Below are 27,229 nucleotides of genomic sequence, written 5' to 3' on the forward strand. Positions count from 1 at the left end.
TGAAGATGGCTGTGCTTAGTCCTTTGGGTTAGCTGTATATTCCACGTGGTTGTAAATGAAAGGGGGTCGGGCCTGCTCCCTGTGTTAATCCGGTAAACATCTATCTGGCAAAGGAAGAAGCTGGAGCCAGTCTGTCTTCAGCACAGGTTTATTCACAAAACCCAGTATAACGTAAGTGCAGACTACTTCCCCCTTCCACACAGTTTCCCTCTCCCAGCACAGGTGGGAACTGGTTCTTATATGCTCTTTTAAATAAACAATAAAACAGTAAACTAATTAACAAAGTGATAGCGCCTTAAAGGGGCCAGCGGAGCACAGGACAGACCCTCAAAGGAAAACTTATCTAATTAGATTAGAATGTCATTCCCGATGCACTCCAGTCCCTGCGGTGCCCACGGGTCGCAGAGGGCCTAAAGCGTGTTGGCACACACCGCGTGCTCCTTCTCCAGGGGCACCCAGCCGCGAACACAATAGGGGCAGACAGTCGGGTCTAACAAGCCCCTCCGCGGCCCACTGCCTGGACCTGTTAATGGCCACCTTGACCAGGCCTAGGAGCAGACCCACAAGGAGGTCCTCCACCCTGCCCACCCCCACCTCTGCACTAGGCGACCAAAGGTCAGGAGCGTGGGACTGAAGTACAGCCAGTATTTGAGGAGCGGCCCCTTACATGTGTATAATATGTGCCCTAACCTTCCCCCAGTTAGCATCAGCTGCTCTTAATCACAACCAGAGCAGGCGCGCGATTGTCAGAGCGTTTGCAACATTGCCATCCTCGAGGAGACGCCCTGACTGAACAGAGTCCACCGCACAAGGACCAGGCTCAACGCTCAAACGCTGTTTCAAACCGAGAGCCTTATCTGAACCCAGCGTCCACGGTTGTAACAAGCTCTGGAATTGCGACTTAACCATTCAATGCCTCTGCTTCTTTTTCCACAGGGCCTGCCGGGCTATCCTGGTCACAAAGGTGAAATCGGGTTGCCCGGACGACCGGTGAGGAGTTTTTGTTTTTCCGGAAAAGTTCTTTTGCGTATAAAATCAGCAGCATCGAGGGGTTTTGGGCAGCGAACAGGCTTTGGAAAGGAGCGCAGCGTCTCAGCGTTAAGCCTAGCGTAATTGAACCAGTGTTTGGCATAGGAACAGGGAGGAGGCCATTCAGCCCCTCAAACCTGTTCTGCCATTCAATTAGATCATGGCTGACCTGTACCTTAACTCCATCTACCCACCTTGGTTCCATAACCCTTAATCCCCTTACCCAACGAAAACCTATCAAACCCTGTTTTGAAGTTTTCACTTGACCACACCCAGCCTCCATAGCTTTTTAGAGAGGGCGAGTTCCAGATTTTCACTCCCTTTTTGTGCGAGGAAGAGCTTTCACTGAACGGCCTGGCATTATTATAAGGTTCTGCCCCTTTTTGTGGACTCCCCTCCCGCAACCCCCCGCCCCCTTTCCCCACCAGAACTATCTACCCCATCAAATCCTTTAATCTCAGACACCTCAAACAGATCGCCCTGAATCTTCTATACTTCGGGGAAGGAGTACAAGCTGACTATGTGCAACCTGCCGTCATAATTTAACCCCTTTGTCCCTGGTATCATTCTGGTGAACCTACACGGCACCTGCCCCCCTACCTCCCAGGCTGATATAGCCTCGTTGAGACATTGTCCTTTCACCTCTTTGGGTACTAAGTTCAAAGTTACCTGAATGTCAGGGCTGAACTCGCACACGCTGGGGCTGCTTTAAGTGCACTGATCGCCAACGCGTTGGGCACCCTGGTACATAACCTCAGAAATAAGCGCAGGAGCCCAGCGTTCAGCCCCTCGAGCCTGCCCCGCCATTCAATAAGACCACGGCAAGTCTTCAGCCTCCATTCCGCTTTCCCATCCAATCCCTTGGATCCCCTGAGAGACCAAAAATCTGTCCAATCCCAGCTTTAAATGTGTCCAACGATGGAGCACCCACATCTGGGGGTAGAGGATTCCAAAGATTCACAACCCTGCGAGTGAAGAAATTTCTCCTCCTCTCGATCCTAAGCGATCGGGCCCTTACCCTGAGGCCGTGCCCCCCATTTTCTAGATCCACCCCCAGTCTTGAGAAACAGGGCCTTAAAGTTGAGCCTGACTCAGTTGGAAGGTGCTGGTAGCCCCCTTCACTGAGGGTCAACCAGTTGGGCCCGTTGAGCTGAAAATGGAAGCCCCGGTCCTTTTTGGCCTCTACAACCCTCTATAGCCAGAGCCCACGAGGAGGTCACCACTTGGGTTGCTCAGGTGAAGAGGCATTAAATTAAAATGAAAAGGAAGCTCTCAGCAGGTCAGCCAGAACCTGTGAGAAGAACGGACGTGTTCGGACTGATAGTCGGCCTCCGAAACACTGGCGGGGAGAGTTTTGTGGGGTTGACCGGGGTCTCCATGGCTGGCTGGAGAGATGCAGGAGACCCGAGCTGCCTCATTCTGGGTAGGCCTGCCAGTCTTATGTGCCAGTCAGGCAGTTGAGATGTCACCGGCGGGCCTGCCACAAGATCTGGACCCTGAAGGATGGGGTGCGGTGGGCGGACAGGCCTGGCGGGGGGTTGGGTGGGGGGAGAGATGGGGGGGAATGCCCTGCCCACTGAGAGCTGCTGGCCAATCAGAGCCCTGCAGCTCTCTTGCTCAGCAGCACCACTGGGGAGATGGTGGCTGTTTCCGGAATGACACCCGCCAAAGGCCCCGGGACTGCAGAGCGACCCAGGCCAGAGGCAATTGACGGTGGGAGGGGTTTTGCGGGTCGTGGGAGAGGGGGAAATGGGGTGGGTGGGGTTGGGGAGTCAGCAGCAAGAGCAGGGATGTGGCTCTCACTGGGTGCCACCCACTCCCAGCCTCAAAACGTCCCGATACCGGGTTCCTCGATCAGGCACTGAGCGCCTTTGAACAAGGGAGACCACAAGGAACACACGTGTGTGTTGTGCTCCCTGCTCCCCCACCCACCCTCTCGCCCCATCCACTATTGGGCTGATATCAGCAACAGCAAAAGAAGCCCTTAAGTGGGCATTAAATGCAGGGCGAGGCGGTAAGTCTGTCCACAGGGCTTCCCAGCACAGTCTTAATCGGGGTGAAGGCTAGAAAGCGGTGGGGTAGTCACTTGTCACTCTCCCACCTGATTAAATACCCTCCCTGCCTCCAAACTCTCCACGGGGGGAGAGCATAAAATATCGCTCGTTAACCCTGCTTTTCGCTCTCAGCAGTTATTCTCCTGACCCACTGGAGCCTTCCAGCGATACCTCTCTTTCGCTTTTGGTATTTTTGTTTTCTGCTACATTGCAGCAACTCAAAAGAGAGAAGAGAGTTGGCTGGACCGGACCACGGGACCTTCTCATGGCCTTTCACAGACCTGCGGCTGATAAAGCTCGCCGATAGAATGCTCTTAAATGAAATAGAAACCGGGCGTTCCGGAAATACTCAGCAGGTGGGAGAGAATCTGCGGAGGGAGAAACAGAGCTAACGTTACCCGTCGATGCCCTGTCAACAAAGCCGTGGGGAAGTCGGAAATATAATAGGTCTTAAGCCGATGATAACGGGGGGAGGGCGGAATAAAGAACAAAGGGAAGGTTTGTGATAGGGTGGAAGGCAGGAGAGATTAAATGACGAAGGATTTGATGGGGCAGGGCCAAAGGGAATGGGGTCGGGACTAATAAAGACACAGAGGATGCGTCTAGAGGTGGTGCGAATGGCAGAGTGATAAACAGCTGTCGCCCAAAAGCGAAAACGAGAGAAAAATGAGAGTAAAACAAAACCTGCAAAGAAAGGGGGGGGAACAAAATGGGGGCAGAGATTACACTCAGAAATTGTTGAACTCCACCTTCACTCTGGAACAGTCCCCAAACCGAAAGATGAGGTGGTGCCCCTCGAGCTTATGCTGAGCTTCACTGGAACACGACAAAGCAGGCCGAGGATAGCGAGGTCAGCATGAGAGCCAGGCGGAGAATTGAAGCTACTGGCAGCTGGAAGCTTGGGATCACGCTCGCGGGCTGAGGGTCCTTGTTCAGTTCAGGGAATATCGTTTGCCTCGAGGTCTTTGTCTCCTCGGCCTAGCGACAAGGGATTAGGGGCTGTACTCCCTTTTCCCGCCCAATGTCTCATCCCATTTCTCTCGCTTGTAGGGTCGGCCTGGCATAAATGGACTGAAAGGTGAAAAGGGTGAGCCAGGAGATTTCAGCAGCAGCTTCGGGTTCCGGGTGAGTCTCGCCTGCGCTGGCGCCAGACCCGTTTTATTTTGGCCAAAACGCTATTTAAGCTTCACGTGAGCTCTGCTTCATTTTCTTCTTCTTCTGTTTATTAGAATATTCCGGGCCCACCTGGCCCCCCAGGACCCCCCGGACCGCCTGGTATACCAACATTTAACGGTAACGTAAGTGTGCAACGTGCTTGAGACGGAGGGGAGAAAATGAAATGTGGAGCGGGTGTCGCCTAACAAAACACATCTGGATTGGTTCAGGTGTCACTGCCTTACGACCCTTCCTTAGCAATACTGCTACTGTGCTGCTCCCTCCCATCTCAGCTGACAGGCAACCCCTCCCCCACTCCCCCCCCCACCCTCCCCCACCCAAATTTCCAGCCCTCCCTATTTTGCCAAACCTGTCACATACTGAGGTCAAGTATGTTCAAGATGGCTGCCGGTCAGTGGGAAGCAGAGAACTGCGGAAATATCGCCCAACCCTTTTTGAGTCGATCCCAAGCCAGTTGGCAAAGCATAAAACTGGACACTTTTCCTGATAATAGGTCTATTTACAGAACGCAGTATAGCGTCTGTCTGCTTTCTACCTTGTGCCCCTGTGTCCCAGCTTTATATCCCTTTGAGCACCTATGAACTGAGAACAATGAATCAAATGAACTAATTTAAACAAATTGACAGCTCCTTAAAGGGGCACGGTAACCAAGGGAAACATTTAAAGGAACTTTTCCAAATTAAATCAAAATGGTGTTTTGGGATGGGGGGGGCGCGATGATGCACTCCAGCAGTTTCGCTTTGTAAGTACTCTAGGTACTTAATTAAACAATGCCATTCGCCTGTGTATCTTAACAATATAACTAACATACCGTCAACATCGCAGATTACAAACACGATGGAAGGTTTTGATAGAATAAATAGAAGTTGTTTCCACTGGCAGGAGGGTCATTAACCAGAGGTCACAAAATTAACATGATTGGCCTGGGAACCTTGGGCAAGATGTGGAGAGATTTCTTTTTGACGTAGCGAGTTGCTGTGACCTGGAAAGTGCTGCCGGAAAGGGCAATGGAAGCAGATTCAATAGGAACTTTCAAAGACCAGCCAGACACATACTTGCAAAAGCAGGGCTTTGGGGCATAAGTGGAGGGATGGGATACATTTGGGTAGCTCTTGCAAAGGCCCAGCACAGGCATGATGGGCTGAATGGTCTCCTTTTGTGCTATATGATGCTGTGAAGCAGGAGAAGGGGTGGTGCCTCCTGGGTATTTTGAAAGGATATGGAAGAGTTGAAACTGGACTTCTTCACCAAACACTATTTAGCGCACATGGCATTGCATCTTTTTATGAGGATAATTTGAATTAAGAATGATTTTCTCTGGTAGTGTTGCTTTCAGGTCCCAACTTTGTTTCATTTGTGTAACACCTTTCATGATCTCAGGACACCCCAAAGCACTTTATAGCCAATAAAAAGAAAGACTTGCATTTATATGGCGCCTTTCATGACCACCGGACAGCTCAAAGCACTTTACAGCCAGTGAAGTGCTTAGTGTAATCACTGCTGTAATGCAGGAAGCATGGCAGCCAATTGGCGCACAGCAAGCTCCCACAAATAGCAGTGAGATAATGATCAGATAACCCGTTCCTTGAAGAATAAACCTTGACCAGGGCTGTGGGGAGAACCGCCCAGCTCTATGAGCGGCACCAGCTGGGGGATCTTTGACGGGGCAGATGGGTCCTCTGTTTAATGGTTCATCTGAAAGGCAGCACATCCAACAGTACGGCACTCCCTCGGTACTGCATTGGTAGCACCAGCCTGTATCTTGTGCTCGCATCTCTGGGGTGGGGACATGTACCCACAACCTTCCGAATCAAGGGCCAAGGCTCACACTAGGAAAATGAGGGTGGAGATTTTAGCCTCGTTGCACACCTTGACTCACATTTTGCCTGCCTTCTCTCCAGGTGTTCGGGGACACAGCTGCTGGCTATCCTGGGATTCATGGGTCATCAGGTAGGCATTCGTGCTAATTTGTTTTGCCCTTGTGCTTCTCCAGTAAATATTGCAGCTTATTCCTTGAAAGATCTTGCGCCACTCGGATGCTTAACTCCTGCTGGAGATGCAGGAGACCCCTTGATCCTTGACCTTATGTGAGGTTAAAGGTGAAGCGTCTGGGCTCCTATTGGACAGGACTGACACGACCTCCAACTCGAAACAAAATGGCCGCATCTCCATATTCTAAGATGGCTGCCAAGGCGGGGCACCTGATGTTCTGTCGGTGACATTTAATCGGTTTGTTTAATCGCAGGAATCTTGAATCTAAGATTCTGCTTGAAGACTATTCAAATACTTCTAATCAAGTGCGATTAAAAGAAGTTAAAACCAGTAAGACTTGGAAGTGACTGGAGTTCTATTTTAAGGTATACAAGACCAGTTCAGACCAGTGAGAGTCATTTCCCAAGCTTTGCAGATTTTTCCTTTAGGAAAAGAGATTGTGATGGATTCAGCTCATTGCGAACTTAACTTAGGGCATTAGGGTTCCCGATAATCCCGCACTGAGCTAAAAATGTCACTTGTGGAGCCTAGCTATTTTACTTCAGGAATGTAGAAGTCTATTTTGATCCATCTTGCTGAGCCTGCAGCTGCCCAATCTCTGCTACTTGCTGTGATCTCGAGGGTGACCATTAATTTTTAAAAAGAAATTCAAAGTCCCAGTTATTAAGTGAAAGAAATAATGCCACAAGGTTTCACAGTTTAATTAAAAACTTTTACTGTACAAGATTTAAACAAAGCAAGTACTACTAATTTAACACTATATATATATTTCATAAACCCTTAGGTTTTAAAGCTGAAAATATGAACTGACCACGTCCCATTCTGTTTTCCATTCCACCCAAGACCTCCTCTCCCCCTCACCGTCAATAATTTCCAGGCTCTTGGGGGTTCTTTGAATTCTCCTGTGATCAAATCAAGCTGTGCCACAGCTCTCAGGAATTCACTTTAATTCTCCTCAGTATTTCTGCTATCCTTTGAGATATGAGATTTCTTGGGGCTCTTCCACTGGCATTCGACCAACTTGAGGATGGGCTTCTCTGCCATCTTGCTTAGTGGTCTACAGCTCCTGGCAAAACTCTCTCTCTCCCTCTCTGTCTGTTTCCCAGCTGTCCTAGTTCCAGAAGTAAATTCGCTTGTGTCAGGGAGAAAGCGCATGGATAAACCTAACACAAAAGGGTACCTCCCTGGATAGCCTATCACCATAGCAATGTGGCATACCTGGAATTTTTTTTTTATTTGCTCATGGGATGTGGGCATCACTGGCTAGGCCAGCATTTATTGCCCATCCCTAATTGCCCTCATTTGAGAGGGCATTTTTCAGAGTCAACCACACTGCTGTGGGTCTGGAGTCACATGTAGGCCAGACCAGGTAAGGACAGCAGATTTCCTTCCCTAAAGGGCATTAGTGAACCAGATGGGTTTTTACAACAATCAGCAATGGTTTCATGGCCATCATTAGACTCTTAATTCTGGATTTTTATTGAATTCAAATTTCACCACCTGCCGTGGTGGGATCCAAACCCAGTCCGATCCCCAGAGCATTACCCTGGGTCTCTGTCGAATCCAGTGACAATGTCACTACGCCACCAACTCCCCAATGTTCCCAATAGAAATGTAAATTAATTCAGTTTTAAGCTAGTCCTTTGATCTGAAAAATATACGGACACTTTAAGATCTCCCCTTCTTTACCCTTTACTTTTGAACCTTTCTTTGACCTGCGACCCACATGGATAATTTAAGCCCCTTATAAAGGTAACTATGGACATCTCATCTTCACCAGGAAACTCAGGAAAAACAGCCCAGTGTTTTCACACTTCCAACTCTGACTCCTTTGTGTAAACATGGACTATCCTTTGAACGGTGATTATCTTAGGGGTGCTTACCAATTTCTCAAACCCGGGTTTTACCGCTTACCTTAGATTTAACACTTACTCCCCAACCTAGAAGTTATATTCCTACAACACATGAAAATTGAAATTAGGCATTTTCGTAAGATACTAGCCTCACTTCAGACTGATTGACTCCAGATTAGTTCTAAATGGACTTTGAATAGGCCTCTTGTGTTAAGGAAATGTCCCTGAATTCTACAACTCAGACTGATAAATCATTGCAGCCATTAGCCACGACTATAGCTATTTTTTCCTGTTCCTTCATGTAGGTCCTAAGGGAGACCGTGGCAGTCCAGGATATCCAGGTTCTCCAGGAGAGAAAGGGGACGTAGGTAGCCCTGGGTCCCCCGGCCCCCCAGGTAAGTAGAGTGCAGGGTTTGTGGGTGGGGAACGAAGGTTACTTTTGATGCCTGGGAGGTAGTAACGGTGACTACAGTACACAGTTTTGAAATAAAGCCACTCGAGTATCGAGTGAAGCCTCAGTTTCCGCCTGGGGGAAAAGCTCGCTCGAGAGCAAATTGGCCCCAGTGTGGCAGGCGGTGGGTGAGCCTTCAGGTCTGAGATTTTGTAGCGTGCGAGAAACTCGCTCTGCAACCAGCTCTTAACAACTTCAACCTGTAATCTGCCCCTGGAGTCCTGCTCCCCTTTGTGTTCACCTTCACGGGCATGAGAGCCTGACAGGTACGATGAGAAAGGCTGTCACACCATGACTAGACATTTCCTCCATGGCTTCCCAACCCAGCAGCCATGGACCTCCTGGGACAACCAAAGAGAGAGAAAACTCAGGCTTATTAAGGGGAAATAAATAACCTGCGAAATGCCCCTTTGACCCACCTCAGGCAATCAAAGCTAGTCCAGATCTCACAGATCAAGTGCAACTTGCAAAATGTCTTCTGTATGATGTGATCCCTATTGCAGTGAATACTTTTTCTTATTTATCCACGGGATGTGAGTGTCACTGGCTGGGCCAGCATTTATTGCCCATCCCTAATCGCCCTTGAGAAGGTGGTGGTGAGCTGCCTTCTTGAACCGCTGCAGTCCCTGGGGTGTAGGTACACCCACAGTGCTGTTAGGGAGGGAGTTCCAGGATTTTGACCCAGTGACAGCGAAGGAACAGAGATATATTTCCAAGTCAGGATGGTCTATGGATTGGAGGGGAACTTGCAATGGTGGTGTTCCCAGCATCTGCTGCCCCTGTCCTCCTGTGGGTTTGGAAGGTGCTGTCTAAAGAGCCTTGTTGAATTCCTGCAGTGCATCTTGTAGATGATACATACTGCAGCTACTGTGCATCGATGGTGGAGGGAGTGAATGTTGAAGGTGCTAGCAGAAGACTAAAAAAAAGGACCGGAAGACCTGGAGACAGTTCTAGAGCCCTCAATGCATGATGATCCTTGTGGGGAGATAGTGAGTCTTCTGCTTGATGGGACTTGCCTCTGCCTCTTAGCAGTGAAGTTGCGACAGTGCTATCAATAGTTCCGCCAGTGTTAACCCTGCTGCATTAGGAGCGCTCAGTCTGCGATTCCAGAAGATACTGTGCCTGGAGTTTTGTACCTTAACTAGCGCTGACATGTCTCTCTGCTGTTTTGTTTCAGGAACCATCCCATATGATTTGTATGACTTCACCTCCTCAATCAGAGTAAGTGCAGCAACCTCCTTAACTAGCTGCCTTGTTTGGGATGATTGCCAGGAGTGGTAGGAACTCTGGCATGTAACTGGTCACCCATTTTAATCCCCCAACCAGCTCCATCTTGTTTATAAGGAGCTCCTGTGAGCAATGGCCTTTTCATCTCTCTGGCAATTTCTCTGCATTAACCCAAGTTTATTGAAGTGGTGTGTTTACAAAGTCAACAACTGCAGTTATTTCCCAGTGGAGTTATTAAGGTTGCTAACCCTCCCGAGTTGTCCCGGAGTCTTCAGTAATTAAAGATTAATCTCCCGGACACAACCCAGGAGAAAAACCATGGGAGAGTTTTTTAAAAATCGGAGAAGGGGTAAGATTGAACCATCCAATCGGCCAACAGAGAGTCTGCCCGCTTTCCAATTGGCTGAGGAAGGCAGTGCACAGTGTGGATAGCCGTGCTAAGTAACCAGTGGCGACAGAGTAAGGGGATGGGGTGGTTGGTGGAGAGCAGTCATGTGACATCACTGCCCAAAATATGTCCGCGCAGAGTTGGCAACCCGAAGCGCTACCCACTCAGCATTGCTGCCATCAGGCGCAGAGTGGTACTGCATGCTCCTTGTAAAGGATGTCACGCTCAGATTTTTACTTCTCATGGTTTTCTGCTTTCTCTTTCCTCCCTCCCTGACAGAGTGAGAAAGGAGACCCGGGCGATGTGGGGCAGAAAGGTGAGAAGGGGGCATCAGGAGATGGCTATGGCTCGGGTATAGCAGGCCCCCAGGGACCACCTGGGTCTCCTGGTCGACCAGGACTTCAGGTAAGAATCGCTTGAGGTCACAAACAAGTGCCAGAAAAAAGAAAACTTACTTTCTTTTACCTGAACTTCCAGAATGTTCCCTAATTTCCAGGATTCTGATTGGCCAAGTTTCATCTCAGACATTTGCACCTTCCTTCCCAGTTCACCCCGGCATTGATGAGGGCAAGATGGTGGCGTAGTGGTAATGTCACTCGACTAGCAACCCAGAGGCCTGGGCTAATGCTCTGGGGTCATGGGTTCAAATCCCACCGTGGCTGGTGGAATTTAAATTCAATTAATAAATCTGGAATTGAAAGCTAATCTCAGTAATGGTGACCATGAAACTATCATCGATTGTCATAAAAACCCATCTGGTTCACTAATGTCCTTTAGGGAAGGAAATCCACCAAACTTACCCAGTCTGGCCTACATGTGACTCCAGACCCACAGGAATGTAGTTGACTCTTAATTGCCCTCTGAAAGTTCAAGGGGCAATTAGGGGTGGGCAACACATGCTGGCCTTGCTAGTGATGCCCACATCCCATGAAAGGATGAAGAAAAAATGTGGCCTTTGATGGTGTGTTTTTGTCATGGATGGTTGGAGGGACGGCTGTTGTAGGAAAGGAGGTAAGAAATACCCTTAACAAGGACCACAATCAGAAAGATCTGCATTAATATAGCACTTTTCACGACCTCTGAAAGCCCCAAAGCACTCTGTAGCCGATGAAGTACTTTTTGAAATGTAGTCACTGTCGTAAAGTTGGGGTCCTGCGATGAAGGGATTGTCTTATGAGGAAAGGTTGAGCAGGTTGGGCCTGCACTCATTGGAGCCTAAAAGAATGAGAGGTTTAAACCCCACCAGATTTCACACCATCTCAATTTTAATTGGAAAATTGCAAAGCTGATAGATTTTTGTTAGGTCAGGGTATTAACAGATTCAGAATTCTGATTGGCCAATTTTGTCTCAAAGTTCCTGAGGGGACTTGACAGAGTGGATGCTGAAAGGATGTTTCCCCTCATGGGAGAGACTAGAAGTAGGGCGCACAGTTTCAGAATAAGGGGGGTCTCCCTTCTAAAACGGAGATGAGAAGAATTCTTTTCTCTGAGGTTCGTGAATCTTTGGAACTCTCCTCCCTGGAGACCGGTGGAGGAAGAGTCATTGAATATATTTAAGGCTGAGTTAGACAGATTTTTGATTGACAAGGGAGTCAAAGATTATGGGGGGGTGGGGTGAAGTGGAGATGAGACCACAACCAAATCAACCATGGTCTTAACGAATGGCGGAGCAGGCTCGAGGGGCCGAATGGCCTACTCCTGCTCCTAATTTGCATGCTTTTATGTAATATTATTGAAACATAAAAGATTCTGAGGGGGCTTGACAGGGAAGATGCTGAGAGGCTGTTTCCCCTTGTGAGGGAATCTAGGATTAGAAACACAGTTTCAGAACAAGACGGAGATGACGAGGAAATTCTTCTCTCAGAGGGTCATTAGTTGTTGAAATTCTCTTCCACAGAGAGCAGTGGAGGCTGGGTCACTGAATATATTCAAGGCCGAGATAGTGAGATTTTTGATTGGCCAGGGAGTCAAGGGTTATGGCAGGGGATGGCGCGGACAGGAGTTAAGGCCACAATCAGATCAGCCTGGATCTTAGAAGCAGCTCAGAAAAGGTTCACTCAACTCACTCCTGGGATGAAGGGCTTCTCTTATGAAGAAAGGTTGAACAGGTTGGGCCTATACCCATTGGAGTTTAGAAGAATGGGAGGTGATCTCATCTGGGATTCAAGGGTGAATGTCGGGTGGATGTTTCCTCTTGTGGAGGAGACTAGAACTAGAGAACACAGTTTAAGAATGTGACGTCTCCCTTTTAGGACAGAGATGAGGAGAAATTTCTTCTCCCAAGGGGTCGTTAGGCTTTGGAATTCTCTACCCCAGAGAGTAGTGGAGGCTGGGTCATTGAATATATCCAGGGCTGAGTTCGATAGATTTTTGATAGATAAGGGAGTCAAGGGTTATGGGGGGCAGACAGGAAGTTGAAGTTGAGGCAACAAATCAGATCAGCCACAATCTTATCGAATTTCGGAGCAGGCTCGAAGGGCCAAATGGCCTTACTGCTGCTCCTAAGTCCTATGCTCCTATTGAATGGCAGAGCAGGCTTGATGGGCTGAATGGCCTATTCCTGCTGCTATTTCTTCTGACCTTTTGGAACACTGCAGTCAATTTGCACACAGCAAGATCCCACATGCAGCAACGCGATAATGACCAGGCAATCTGTTTTTGTGATGTTTATTGAAGGTGAATATTGACCAGGACCCCTGAGATAACACACCTGCACTTCTTCAAAATAGTGCCCTGGGTTGTTTTATGCCTACCCGAGAGGGCAGATGGGCTCTCAATGCCTCATCTGGCAGGGCAGCACTCCCTCAGCGTGTCAGTTTAGATTAGGCACTCAAGTTTCTGGAGTGGGACCTGAAGCCACATCTTTCTGACGCAGAGGCAAGACTGTTACTCATTAAACTGTGGGTGATGCCTATGTAGCTCTGTATAACCCTCGCTGTGCCTCTCTCCAAGTATGGTGGAGTGTACGGCACAGATTCTTTCTGAAGCTGTGCCCCGATCGTGGCTAAACCCCGGGTCTGCACCCGACTCCCATTTGTCAACTGAACATTATCATCTCGCTCAACCAGGGTCCGAAAGGAGACAGCATTCTTGGGCCCAGAGGATTACCAGGCAACCCAGGGCCCCCCGGATATGGCTACCCTGGATCGCCAGGACCCCCGGGGCCTCCTGGCCCACCTGGACTGTCAGCCTCAGGACACCATAGAACAAGTGGGTACCTTTCCGTTCTTGTTTTGCTCATTTTGTGAAGTGCAAGATATTTGAAAGAAATGGGGTGCAGGTATGGAGGGAGTTTAGGTAAAGTTAAGCAGTTGCGGTGGAGAGGATTTGGTTGGGATGCAAAGCGTTTGTTTGGATTGGAACGGGTTTAGGTTGAGGTGGAGAGGGTCAGGGTTGGTGTGGAGGGGGTCGGGGTTGGGGTAGATGAGGTTGGGTGTGGGGTGGATGGGGTTGGGGTTGGGGTAGACGAGGTTGGGTGTGGGGTGGATGAGGTTGGGGTTTGGGTGGACGAGGTTGGGGTGGAGGGGTTTGGGGGTGGGGTGGATGGCGTTGGGGTTGGGGTGGACAGGGTTGGGGGTGGGGTGGATGAGGTTGGGGTCGGGGTGGAGAGGGTTGGTGTGGACGAGGTTGGGGTGGAGGGGGTTGGGGGTGGGGTGGACGAGGTTGGGGTAGAGGGGGTTGGGGGTGGGACGGACAGGGTTGGGAATGGGATGGACGGGGTTGGGGTGGAGGGGGTCGGGTTCGAGGTGGATGGGGTCAGGGTTGGGGTGGAAGGGGTCGGGTTCGTGGAGGACAGGGTCGGGGTTGGGTTGGAGGGGGTCGGGGTTGGGGGGATTGGGTTCGGAGCGGACGGGGTTGGGGTTGGGGTGGACGAGGTTGGGGTCAGGGCGAAGAAGGTCGGTGTTGGGGGAGTTGGGTTCGGGGTGGACGGGGTCGGAGTTGGGGTGGACGAGGTTGGGGTCAGGGCGAAGAGGGTCAGGGTTGGGGGGTCGGGTTTGGGGTGGACAGGGTTGGGGTGAAGGGTGTCGGGGTGGACGAGGTTGGGGTCGGGGTGGAGAGGGTCGGGGTCGGGGTCGGAGTGGACGAGGTTGGGGTCGGGGTGGACGAGGTTGGGGTCGGGGTGGAGGGGGTCGGGGTGGACGAGGTTGGGGTCGGGGTGGAGAGGGTCGGCGTCGGGGTGGACAAGGTTGGGGATGGGGTAGATGGGTTTGGGGTTGGGGTGGGTGGGGTTGGGTGTAGGGTGGAGGGGGTCGGGGTTTGGGTAGACGAGGTTGGGTGTGGGGTGGATGGGGTTGGGGTGGACGAGATTGGGGTGGGGGGGTTTGGGGGTGGGGCGGACAGGGTTGGGGGTAGGGTGGATGGGGTTGAGGTGGACGAGATTGGGGCGGGGGGTTTGGGGATGGGGCGGACAGGGTTGGGGGTGGGGTGGATGGGGTTGGGGTGGGGTGGATGGGGTTGGGGTCGGTGTGGAGAGGGTTGGTGTGGACAGTGTTGGGGTGGAGGGGGTTGGGGTGGACGAGGTTGGGGATGGGGTGGACGAGGTTGGGATGGAGGAGGTTGGGGGTGGGGCGGACAAGGTTGGGGGTGGGGTGGACGAGTTTGGGGTGGAGGGGGTTGGGAGTGGGGTGGATGAGGTTGGGGTGGAGGGGGTTGGGGGTGGAGTGGACGAGGTTGGGGTGGAGTGGTTTGAGGTGAACAGGGTTGGGGTGGAGGGGGTTGGGGGTGGATGGGGTTGGGGGTGCGGTGGACGAGGTTGGGGGAGGGTGGACGAGGTTGGGGTGGACGAGGTTGGAGATGGGGTGGACGAGGTTGGGGTGGAGGGGGTTGGGGGTGGGGTGGACGAGGTTGGGGTTTTGGGGGTGGGGTGGACGGGGTTGGAGTGGAGGGGGTTGGGGGTGGGGTGGACGAGGTTGGGGTGGAGGGGGTTGGGGTGGAGGGGGTGGGGCTTGGGAGTTAATGAATGACTCCGAAATGAGTTGAAACAGTGAACTGGATTTCTGACCAATGACTTGGACAAGTCAAGTCAATGCTGAGGGCTGATCCATTTAGTTTGATGCGGAATTAAACCCCTTTCTCCCTCTCACACACACTCTCTCTCTCTCTCTCTCTCTATCCATCATAGGCATCGTAGGACCTCCTGGCCCTCCTGGTCCTCCAGGCTCCGCAGCCTCATCAACAGCAGTAAGTGTGTGCTCTTCAACCTCCCTCTTTAAAGCAAGGCTTCACATGACAAGCAGGCAGAAGTGGGGATTTTGATAGTTCGATTCTATAAAATGGCATGGCCAGGCAAGCCCATTGGTTGGCAAGATGTAACGGGTGGTGTGCCACAGGGATCGGTGTTGGGCCCTGAACTGTTTACAATTTATATAAATGGGATGGATGGGAAGGTTGCCAAATTTGCTGATAGCTAAAAAGATAGGGAGGAAAGTAAGTTTTGAAGAGGACATAAGCGGGTTACAAACAGATATAGATAGGTTAAGTGAGTGGGCAAAGATCTGGCAGATGGATTATCATGTGGGGAAATGTGAAATTGTCCATTTTGGCAGGAAGAATAAAAGAGAAGCATATTATCTAAAAGGTGAGAGATTGCAGAGCTCTGAGATGCAGAGGGATCTAGGTGTCATAGTGCATGGATCACAAAAGTATGCAGGTACAGCAAGTAATTAGGAAATCTAATAGAATGTTATCATTTAATGTGAGGGGAATTGATTACATAAGTAGGGAGGTTATCCTTCAGTTATATAGGGCACTAGTGAGATTGCATTTGGAGTACTGTGTACAGTATTGGTCACCGTATTTCAGGAAGGATATAAATGTGTTGGAAGTAGTTCAGAGAAGGTTTACTAGACTAACACCAGGAATGGGTGGGTTGTCTTATGAGGAAAGGTTGGACAGACTAGGCTTATATCTACTGGAGTTTAGAAGAGTTAAAGGCGACTTGATTGAAACCTTTAAGATCCTGAGGGGTCTTGACAGGGTGGATGTGGAGAGGGCGTTTCCTCTTGTGGGAGAATCTAGAACTAGGGGTCACTGTTTAAAAATAAGGGGTCACCCATTTAAAACAGGGATGAGGTGAATTTTTTCCTCTCAGAGGGTCGTGAGTCTTTGGAATTCTCTTCCTGAAAAGGTGGTGGAAACAGAGTCTTAAGGCAGAGGTGGATAGAGTCTTGGTAAGCAAGGGGGTGATAGGTTATCGGGGGTGGGTGGGATGCAGAGTTCTGGTTATATCAGGTCAGCCATGATCTTATTAAATGGCGGAGCAGGCTCGAGGGGCTGAATGGCCTACTCCTGCTCCTTGTTCGTATGTTCGTATCTAACTCCGGGGAATCGGGGGCTGGGGCGGTGTGGGGCAGCCACGAAAGATCCAGCTGTTTGGTGGGGGAGGGGAGCAAAAGCAGGAAGGAAGCACCATTGAAGAAGTGCGTCCTTCCCATTGGCTGACAGGCACGTTGGTCACCACGGAGAAGTCATTGGGCCAGGTTGTTCCAGCTGAGGTGACAGAGCGTGGATAGATCTCGGCCACGATGACCACATTGTCTATTGGTGATGCCAACGTGCCACGATATCAGATTAAAAGCAGTAATCCTTGAGCTGTGTAGTTGGTCCTCTGCAGTTCCGTAAAATCACTTATTGATGTCACTCACCCAGGTTACCGTGCTCCAGACCTACCAGACAATGCTGAGTATTTCTCGCAGCCTGCATGAGGGAACACTAGCTTATGTCATGGAACGCGGAGATCTGTATATCCGAGTGCGAGATGGTTGGCGACAGGTTTATGTAAGTGTGCCTTTAGCATTTTCAGCTTTCTCTGTTCTCGTGTTCGCGCCACACCAGTGCCAGGCAATGACCATCTCCAGCGGGAGCGAATCTTAGCCATCTCCCCTCAACGTTCACTGGCATTACCCTCACAGAATCTTCCACCACCAACATCCTGGGGGAGGCTCACCATTCATTAGAAACTGAACTGGACCAGCCATATAAATACTGCGGCTACAAGAGCAGGTCAGAGGCTGGGGATCCTGCGGCGAGTAACTCACCTCCTGACTCCCCCAAAGCCTGTCCACCACCTACCAGGCACAAGTCAGGAGTGTGATGGGATACTCCCCACTTGCCTGGACGAGTGCAGCTCCCACAACACTCAAGAAGCTTAACACCATCCAGGACAAAGCAGCCCACTTGATTGGCACCCCATCCACAAACATTCACTCCCTCCACCACCAATGCACAGTAGCAGCAGTGTGTGTACCATCTACAAGATGCACTGCAGGAATTCACCAAGGCTCCTTCAACAGCACCTTCCAAACCCATGACCACTACCATCTAGAAGGACAAGGACAGCAGACATCTGGGAACACCACCACCTGGAAGTTCCCCTCCAAGGCACTCACCATCCTGACTTGGAAATATATCACCGTTCCTTCACTGTCGCTGGGTCAAAATCCTGGAACTCCCTCCCTAACAGCACAGTGGGTGTACCTACACCACATGGACTGCAGCGGTTCAAGAAGGCAGCTCACCACCACCTTCTCAAGGGCAATTAGGGATGGGCAATAAATGCTGGCCCAGCCAGTGAAGCCTACATCCTGTGAATGAATATATTTTAAAAAAATGTCCATAGGTCACATGTTTAGCTGCAGCCATCTTAGTTGAGTTTGTGTCCGTTTTCACAAAGACACATATACACACGTACACACACACAGACACACACACGCATGCACACACACAGACACACACACAGACATACACACACACACAGACATATACGCACACACACAGACACAAACACAGACACACACAAACACAGACACACACACAGACACACACAGACACAGACACATACACAGACACACACAGACACACAGACACAGACATATACGCACACACACAGACACAAACACAGACACACACACACACACAGACACACACACACAGACACACACGCACAAACACAGACACACACACAGACACACACACAGAGACACACACACACACAGACACATACACACACACAGACACAGACATATATGCACAGACACACACACACACACACAGACGCACAGACACACATGCGCACACACACACAGACACATGCACACACACACACACACGTGCACGTGAACACACGTGTGCACATAGGAAGGTCTTTGCAGAACCAGCGTGAAACTGTTTACATTTTGACCTGTTTTATTTTTGATTGCAGCTTGGAGAATACATTCCTTACCCTGGTGCTGGAGTACATGTGAGTGCAGTTTACGTCCCAGATCTTTTATGTACTTGTCAAGATATTATTTATAGAAACAATTTCTATTAATATGCATTGTGATTTTTTAAAATATATATCCCTGTTACTCTATTTATTCTCAAAAACCAAATAACCTCGTTGAACTCAGGCAATCAGCCAGATCAGCATTGGCATGGGACAGATGTTGGGTGGGGTAATGGTAATGTCACTGGTCTAGTAATCCAGAGGCTATTGGGTTCACATCCCACCAGGGCAGCTGGTGGAATTTAAACTCGATGAGTAAATCTAGAACTGGTAATGATAACTATCATTAGAAACTCTCGCGGCGCTTCTCCAAAGTAGTGGAGACCTCAGTTTTCCCCATCTGGGAGGGTGCAGCACTCCCTCAGCGCTGCGCTGGAGTGTGAGCTCAAGTACTGTGGCATGGGGCCTGAACCCACACCCTTCTGACTGAGAGGGTAAGCGTGCTCACCCCTGAGCCGCAGCTGCAAACACTGTCCCGATGCTGCGTCGAGAATCTAGTCCCGGGTTGTTCCTTTCTTCTTCCTAACGTGTTGGTCTGTTGACAGGAAAACAAAGTGGAGGCAGTGGGATCGCCGCCAGTGGTCCAGTACGCGACGCACGACGGGTCCACCCAGCGTGCAGAGGAGACCGTTACAGCGAGGCTGCACCCTGAGCCCCGCTTCCCCGAGCCGGAGCGCTCAGAGCCGCCGAAGCAAAGCCACCCGCATCATCACCGGCCCGCCGCAAGATGGCTGACCACCGCCGCACCCCCCCGCTCGGCAGCCCCTCCGAGGATCAACCACCACGGCTCCCCCCATCGACCCCACATCGTCCCCCCTGGCCACGCGGAGCACCTACATGGAGTGCCAATGGTAAATGGGTCCCTGAAGCGGTGGCACTGGGGAAAAAGGGGGCTCCCGAGTTTGCCCCAGTTATAATCCAGCATCCCTGCCAACGTATCGCTGGCTGGAGCCATCGTGTAGGGAAGAGCTACAGCGTACGCCCTTGTCTCTCTCAACGCCATTCCCTCTAAACTTCCAAGCTCGTAAAGAAACAACTTGCATTAGTATAGCGCCCTTTCAATACCCCCCCCACCCACCCCCCACCCGAACCCCGGAGCGCTTTCTAGCCAACAAAGTGCAGCCACTGCTGTATGTAGGGAAAGCTGCAGCCGGTTTCTGCATAGCAAGATCCCAGGATCTCCCAGGTGATAATGACTGGGTAATCCGCCCTATGGTGTTGTTGGCTGAGGGATATATATTGGCCAGGATCAGTCCCATACCAGTGTGGTTGACTCTTAGCTGCCCTCTGAAGTGGGCAAGCCATTGAGTTAAAGTAGGGAGCCCACAACTATTCCCCCCCCACCCCCTTCCTGGGCAGCTAGGAGTGGGCAACAATTGCCGACCTCGTCCACACACCGAGAGTTAATATTGTGTATGTTTGTGAATGTTTGTGCAGCAGCTGATACTCACTGCTTCTTTCTCTCTCTCTCTCTGCAGCTCCACCTCATGGCTCTCAACAACCCCCTCACGGGCAACATGCAGGGGATCCGGGGGGTCGATTTCCAGTGTTTCCAGCAAGCCCGTGGGGTGGGCCTGATGGGGACATTCAGGGGCTTCCTGTCGTCCAGGCTCCAGGACCTGTACAGTGTCGTGCGCCGTGCTGACAGGCACTCCGTCCCCATCGTAAACAGCATGGTAAGCTTGGCCAAAGAGGTGGGTTCTAAGGAGCGCCTAAAAAGGCGCTGGGTGAGGTAGAGAGACGGAGAGGCGTAGGGAGGGAATTAGAGGAGCGCGGAGATCTGGAACAACTGGTGGGGCTGGAGGAGATTACAGAGGGAGCGAGGCCAAGGAGGGATTTGTAAATCAGAATGAGGACTTTAAAGTCAAGGTGTTGCTTGACCGGGAGCCAGTGTAAGTCACAGAGCACAGGAGTGAGAGGGGAAATGGAACTTGCTGCAAGTTAAGACACGGGCAGCAGAATTTTGGATGACCTCAGCTAGAGGGTAGAATGTGGGAGAGCAGCCAGGGGTTGGCATAGTCGAGCCTAGAGGTAGCGAAGGCATGGATGAGGGCTTCAGCAGCCGATGAGCTGAGGCGGGGGAGGGGGGCGAAGGCGGGCGATGTTACAGAGGTGGGGATAGGCAGGGACTGACTTGCTTGTGCAAGTAGTCTCCACTCCAATGCCCTTTGCTAGTGAGTGCTTAGCAACTGAAACGCTGCTCAGACTTTCCCAGTTATGATGGGCTGAACGGCCTCCTCCTGCACTTTAAAATTGAATTATTCTTCCTGGACTGCCTGTACAATTTGTTTACTGCAAGTTGAGATGCATTGGGATCAACGATGCTGTAAAAGTCAACGGTTAGATCTGCTACTGCATTAACTTGCAACAACAAATTGCATTTACGTAGCACCCTTAATGTAATAAATTGCCCCATGAGAGCATTATCAAAGAAAATTTGACATTGAGCCACATGTGGAGTAAAGAGGAGAGGTGACTAAATGCTCGGTCAAAGCGATGGGGTTTTAAAGAGTGCCTTAAAGTAGAAATGAGAGGCGGGGAGGTTCAGAAAGAGAATTACAGAGCTCGGGGCTAGGGCAACTGACAGATGTGGCTGCTGGTGATGGATTAATGGAAATCGTTGGCGTGCTGGAGGTATGAACTAGAGGAATGCAGAGATCTTGGAGAAATGGAGGGGGCGGGGTGCTGGTGGAGATTACAGAGATAGGGAACGAACAGGACCATTCAGCGATTTGGAAGCAAGAGAATTTTAAAATCGGTGTGCTTTGGAATCTTTCTGTGCGCCAACTTACCCCGAGTGGGGTCAAATGCTAACCCATAATCCTCAGGGAGAGGGGCAGAGGGAATGAAATGACTTGAGTTTTGCCAAACCGGGCGCACGGAATCACTGAGCAACTTGACATAACGAGATGGTCAAGCTGGGAGTGAACGGTAGAACATCGGGGGTGGAAGTGAGTGAAAATATGCGCTGAGATCTTGCTCTTCACTTTCAGGGACAGGTACTGTTCGATAGCTGGAGCTCGCTCTTCTCTGGATCTCAAGCTCGTTTCAAACCCAACGCTCCCATCTATTCCTTTGACGGACGAGATGTGCTTCAAGACCATGCCTGGTATGTGGACAGAGCCTTTGGTTATGTATCACTGTTAAGTGGTAAAATGGCTCGAGGGGCTACATAGTGGCGTAAGGAAAGGACAAGGAATACCGAACCAAAGGGGGAGATATATTAGGTGGGGGTGGGGGGAGGGTGACCAGAAACTTGGGCTTTAAGGAGGGAGGGGGTTGAATGAGGGCATTCCAGAGACATCTTGGAGGCTGAAACCATGACAACAATGATGGGCGGCAGCGAATGGGGTTACAGTGAGGTCAGAGACCAAAGAAGGACAGGTTATCCTTGCTGGGGAAGGTTACAGCAACAGTGCAGTGGTGAATGGTTTAGCTCGCAAAAGCAAAGCCTTGTATTTATATAGCATCTTTCATGCCCTGGGGACATCCCAAAGTGCCTTACTTGCAATGAAGTACACCTTGCGGTGTAGCCACTGTGGTAGCACTCTTGCCTTTGGGTCGGAAGGTTCCGGTTCAGGTCCCAAGCCAGAGACTTGAGTACGAAAACCAAGCGAGGCTCTTCTTCAACACAGGATTGGCCTCAGGACACTGGGGCAGGAAGCCCCATGCTCTTCGGAAAGAGTGCCGTAGTTTCTATGGCACTGCATCCTATCCCCCAAGCATCGTATACGTCCACCTGGGGGAGAAGGCTCAGTTTGGCGTCTCAACTGAAAGATGGCACCTCCGACAGTGCAGCACTCCATCAGTACTGCACTGGGGGAACGTCAGCCTAGATTTTACGCCCAAGCTTCTGTCGTGGGACTTGAACCCACAACGTCCTGACAGAGGCGGGCGTGCTACCCAGTGAGCCATGGTACACCAAAGATTCTCACTCTTTTTTTATTCTTTCGTGGGACGTGGGTGTCGCTGGCTAGGCCAGCATTTATCACCTGTCCCTAATTGCCCTTGAGGAGGTAATTTCAGAGGAGGATTAAGAAGGCCAGACCAGGTAAGGACAGCAGATTTCCCTCCCTAAAGGACATTAGTGAACCAGATGGGTTTTTAATAATAATCGGCAATGGTTTCATGGTCATCGCTGGACCTTTAATTCCAGGTTTTTATTGGATTCAAATTCCACCATCTGCCGTGGTGGGATTCGAACCCTGGTCCCCGGAGGATTACCCTGGGTCTTTGGATTACTAGTCCAGTGGCAGTACCACTGCGCCACAACCTCCCCTTGAGGCCGTTCGATCGACTGACTCTTCTGCCTTGCTTTCCCCGTTCCCCCCTCTCCCTCCCACCCCAAATCCCCCTAGGCCCGAGAAGTTCATCTGGCACGGGTCGGACTCCAAAGGACGCCGTCTGTCGGAGAACTACTGCGAGGCCTGGAGGGAAGCTCGGTCCGACATGACAGGCATGGCCTCCTCCCTGCTGAGCGGCCAGCTCCTGGAGCAGAGGCCTAGCCGGTGCTCCAGATCCTTCGTCATCCTTTGCATCGAGAACAGCTACCTGCCCCACGCTCGGAAGTAAGCGCCCGCTCTCGCCCGGAGCCTCCCTTCCCTGGAGAGCGAGGCTCCCCTCGTCCGGGCCGGCGACGGAAGCGAATTTTCTGTACAGTTGTAATTTTTTTCCGAAACAATTTTAAGAAGAGTAAATGGAAGTGAAGAAAGGCCAAAGAGATCGGGCGATCGCGGCGATGTCCCAGCAGCCACTGGGAGGGTCCTCGGAAGCTCCTCGGATAGCACAGAAATCTCCGTTGTGTACATGTAAACGATTAATATTTGTATATGGAATGTTTGTGCGCGCAAATGTATTTTTTTGTATTTTCTACTTCTGGAAATTAACCTCGTTTCAACCTGTGTAATTTACTCCTGATTTTCCCGGTAGTGTCGTCCAAAAGTATTTTTTTACCAAATACAAAATGTGCTTTCTTTTTCCCTCCCAAAATTGCAAGTCCGTCCCCCATGGGCTGATTCAGGATACTTCTCTTTTTCAAAAAAAAAAGAATAATTGGTCGAAAATCGCAATCACAAATGGTCACGTCCCCGCTTTTTTGCTTCATACCCGCACACACACACACAGACAGATGACTTGAGAGGGGTGGGGGTGGAGGTGGGGGTGGGGTGGGGCTCGCTTTCCCGTTTGGGCCTAGCTGCTTGTCATCTGTTCCCACGCGCCCTGAAGCTGCCCCGTTGTCGAGGGGGGAAGGGGCACGATGCATCTGTGCGGCCTTTTGCCGGAGATGGTTTGTTCCCTCTACCGATGTCCAGAGAGAAAGAGAGAGGCGAAAATGCCTTGAAGGCGGTGTTTTTGTGGGCTGAAAGCCGTCAAGTGCCTAGCCCCCACCCCCCACCCCTCCCGTCCCCATACCCCATTTTGAAAAGTCATCCGCCTCCGAGGAATTGGAGGAGCTCACGCGTTTGGAGGAGCTTTGCCAGTCCTTGGACAGGCCCGGTAGCAGGGGCCAGGATTGAAGGCTCCGACTGAGCTCGATCAGTCCCCCTCAGCCTCTGGCATTGCGGGAGATGTTAGGGATTAGGGATGCTGCAGTTAATTGTGTCTGGGGTGGAAAGGAGATGAAATCAATGTGGCCCAATGCTGAAGAATTACCAGAGGAGAGGGACAGGACAATGATCATAAAAAGACAGAGGAGGAAGTTCATTCAGACTTGCTCAGCTTGTCCATTCAGAAAGGTGCAAAGAGTCTCCAGACACCACCCACCAGGAAATTAGACCTTAAATCAAGGAAATTTGAGACCTAATCATCACAGCACATACTTGCATGCAACGAAGCCTTGGCGGCTACATCTAAAGGCTTAAATCTATGTTGCAAACGCATAGATGTATGTTTTAAGTTACCGTTACAGGTAGATCTCGCTGTTACGATGTTGGGCTCGTCCACTAAGGGCGTAATGACCCTTCTTTAAAAATAACTCCCAGGCCCCGCAAAGCACGGCTTTTGAAGCAAAGTGCCCGAATAGGACTCATTTTTCTAGATTTTAAGGGATGGGTTGCCGGGAGTCGCACCTGGGACCGACATCCCCGCTCGGAACGGCCCCTGGGGTTTCTCAATGACCACCTTTTACGAGATCGATCGATTCCAGGTGATTGTGGTAAGAGGCGCGGTGTGTGCGAGGAAAAGGCTAAATTCCTGAGAGGAGGCTGGGCTGAAGAGACAATTAATTCATAGAAAGTTACAGCACAGAGAGAGACCTTTCGGCCCCACTGTGTCTTTGATTGCCCAAATCCTGACAACTCTCCCCCTCCCCCGCCCCGCATTTCTCTGCATCTCTCCTCTAGACATTTTTCCAATGAATTTGAATTTATGATCCTTTTGTAAAGGTGAAAGATTTGTGAAGGAATATTCTAATTTTATTATCCTCAACACCTAGAACACTTCAATTAGCCTCTGTTTAGTCCATTTTCTGTGTGCGTTTTTCATGAATGGATGGATGATGTTTGAGAGTTTTAAACACGTCACCCGGAAATAATTCCCAGTCAAAGTTTTGCCAAAACAGGAACACAGGGTCATAGTCACAGAGTTGTGCAGCACAGAAACAGGGCCTTCAGCCCATCGTGTCCGTGCCGGCCATCAAGCACCTATCCATTCTAATCCCATTTTCCAGCACTTGGCCCGTAGCCCTGTATGCTAAGGCATTTCAAGTGCTCATCAAAATGCTTCTTAAATGTTGTGAATGTTCCTGCCTCTACCACCCCCTCAGGCAGTGTGTTCCAGGTTCCAACCACCCTCTGGGTGAAAACATTTTTCCTACTGCCAAACTAGTCGGCCAGCACCGCACTGAAACAGCAGAACTCTCGGGAGGCTTGTCGAAGTTTATGGCTTTGAGGAATCGCCCCGTAGAGTCTAAAGATGTTTAAGCTGGGGACTGTTGCTGGTGCTGACCCTGGCGGGCGAACTACTTTTCATTCTGACTGGGTTAATTAAGAGGCCGCAACTTCTGAAAGCCAGAATACAGTCGTGAGACAGCGAGGGTACAGTAGTGTAGCGATTGTTACTCGACTAGCAATCCAGATGCCTGACCTAATAACCCAGAGAACAGTAGTTCATATCCAACCGTGGCAGTGTGAGAATTTGAAACCAGTCTTAAAAATAAAAAAAATCTGGAATCTGGAAGTACAAAGCTAATCCATTTTTTTTTCAAAAAAGGAGTGCATGATCAAATATTTTCCCCCAGAAAGGTTTAAACCACTCGGGGAACAAGGTGGAGTCTTCCTCAGTTTGGTTTTGCCAGTCCTGGCCAGGTTGCTCCCGACATGTCAGGTGACTTCTGCACGTGGAGAGTCCGATTGGCTGCCAGCCAATTAATCAGCAGGGTCCGAAATTTGAAGTCCCCCCCATGCTCGCTGATGCCTTGGGTCAATCGTTGGCTTGCCAACTCTTCATTGGGCCCATTCCTAGAGGTTTTGCCACATGACATATTGCCTCCAACCGCTCTGACCCCCACACTCCTGCCATTGACCACCCGACATGTCTATTGTCATAGCTCCCTGCCCTCCTAGACCAATCAAAAAGCGTGTAGAGTCTTCAACATCCAATTGGATGATTCTTTACTGTTGGTCAACAGCTCTTTTTTTATCCCCCCACCTCCCCCCATAGACGATAATTTTAAAACAAATGCATTCACGGAATTAAAAAAATTTCGATAATGTTCCCCCTGGGTTGCCCACAGCAATGCCTTTAGCTCCTGGAGACTCCACGGCAACCGTCCTATCCAATAGGAGCGTGAGGCAGTCAACCAGATGGTCGGGTGGGTGTGTTTGCTCAACTCCGTCTCTAACAGAGTCTGGTTACGTTTCTGTTCCAATGTGTACAAAACAGTAACAGTTAAATCATTGAATGTTCGCTTATGCGTGCGTTTGTGTGTGTGTGTATGTGTTAGGTGAATGAATTACATTTTGGCACAAAGGCAAGTAAAAACTCCCAGCAGAAAATTGACAAATTTGGAGCTTGTTCCTTGCAATTTAAGCAATTTTTTCAAAAGTGCCCCAGTGTCCTGCCTCCGTCCACTTGGTACCGATCCCTCTTAAAGCCCTGTAACCATAAACACGCTAACTATTCACCAAAGGTCATTGGGGGGGAGGAGGGGTGCATGGTTAGTCTTCTAGCTGATTTGGCAAAGTGAAAGGTGCCACTGTTCATGTCTGCACTGGAGGCAACATTTAATCTCTCGAGTGTATGCACTGTATTCTGTGTCAAAAACCAATCCTTTTACTCGTCACAAAGATGCTGCGATTAAAACCTGTGAATGAGAGCAAGCATATTCTGTAGCTTTCTGTAACCTTGCTGCTCTGTAAACACTTCTTACAAAGTACTGAATAAAGATTATAAAAGCCCTCTTTTAAATCTTATCTCTCGCTTGTTTTATTTTGGGAGGAAGCATTTGATACCAGCGACTTGGCCCGCTTGATTCTCTTTTTTTGTTTGTGATTACTGTTGCTTTGGCAAACAAATGCCTTTCTTTGCAAACTTCAATTGAATATCTGTGTTTGTGATAATGACGTGTGCGTTTCTTTAAAAGAATATTTTATCCCCCTCAGTATCCTATCATTTGGCATTCCCACTGATACTCCCGGTGCAGCGCTGAGGGAGTGCTGCACTGTCGGGGGCACCCTCTTTCCGATGAGACACACAGCCCCAGTTCCTTTCTCGGGTAGATGTGAGAGATCCAGTGGTAATATTTCGGAGAAAGCCAGGGACTGGCTCCAGTGTTTACCCCGCAACCAACTTCCC

At 50.3% G+C, this 27,229-nt stretch overlaps 1 protein-coding gene across 1 annotated transcript in view; it reads left to right on the forward strand.

Annotated features, from left to right (window-relative positions):
• LOC144673056 (uncharacterized) overlaps nt 1-23,472 on the forward strand; it is a gene marked incomplete at its 5' end in the record, with an annotated part of 72,908 nt that extends 49,436 nt beyond the window's left edge. Inside the window, 15 exons of the mRNA XM_078535053.1 lie at nt 937-990; nt 4,134-4,208; nt 4,313-4,381; nt 6,161-6,209; nt 8,410-8,499; nt 9,733-9,776; nt 10,450-10,575; nt 13,239-13,380; nt 15,293-15,351; nt 16,819-16,947; nt 18,371-18,409; nt 18,982-19,287; nt 19,915-20,112; nt 21,430-21,545; nt 22,795-23,472. Coding sequence (XP_078391179.1) covers nt 937-990; nt 4,134-4,208; nt 4,313-4,381; nt 6,161-6,209; nt 8,410-8,499; nt 9,733-9,776; nt 10,450-10,575; nt 13,239-13,380; nt 15,293-15,351; nt 16,819-16,947; nt 18,371-18,409; nt 18,982-19,287; nt 19,915-20,112; nt 21,430-21,545; nt 22,795-23,008 — 1,710 coding nt within the window. The remainder of the gene's footprint in view (nt 1-936; nt 991-4,133; nt 4,209-4,312; nt 4,382-6,160; nt 6,210-8,409; nt 8,500-9,732; nt 9,777-10,449; nt 10,576-13,238; nt 13,381-15,292; nt 15,352-16,818; nt 16,948-18,370; nt 18,410-18,981; nt 19,288-19,914; nt 20,113-21,429; nt 21,546-22,794) is intronic.
• Between the last annotated feature and the right edge of the window lie 3,757 nt (nt 23,473-27,229).

This window comes from Cetorhinus maximus, unplaced genomic scaffold (genome assembly GCF_964194155.1).
Source record: "Cetorhinus maximus unplaced genomic scaffold, sCetMax3.hap1.1 HAP1_SCAFFOLD_225, whole genome shotgun sequence".
NCBI lineage: Eukaryota > Metazoa > Chordata > Chondrichthyes > Lamniformes > Cetorhinidae > Cetorhinus > Cetorhinus maximus.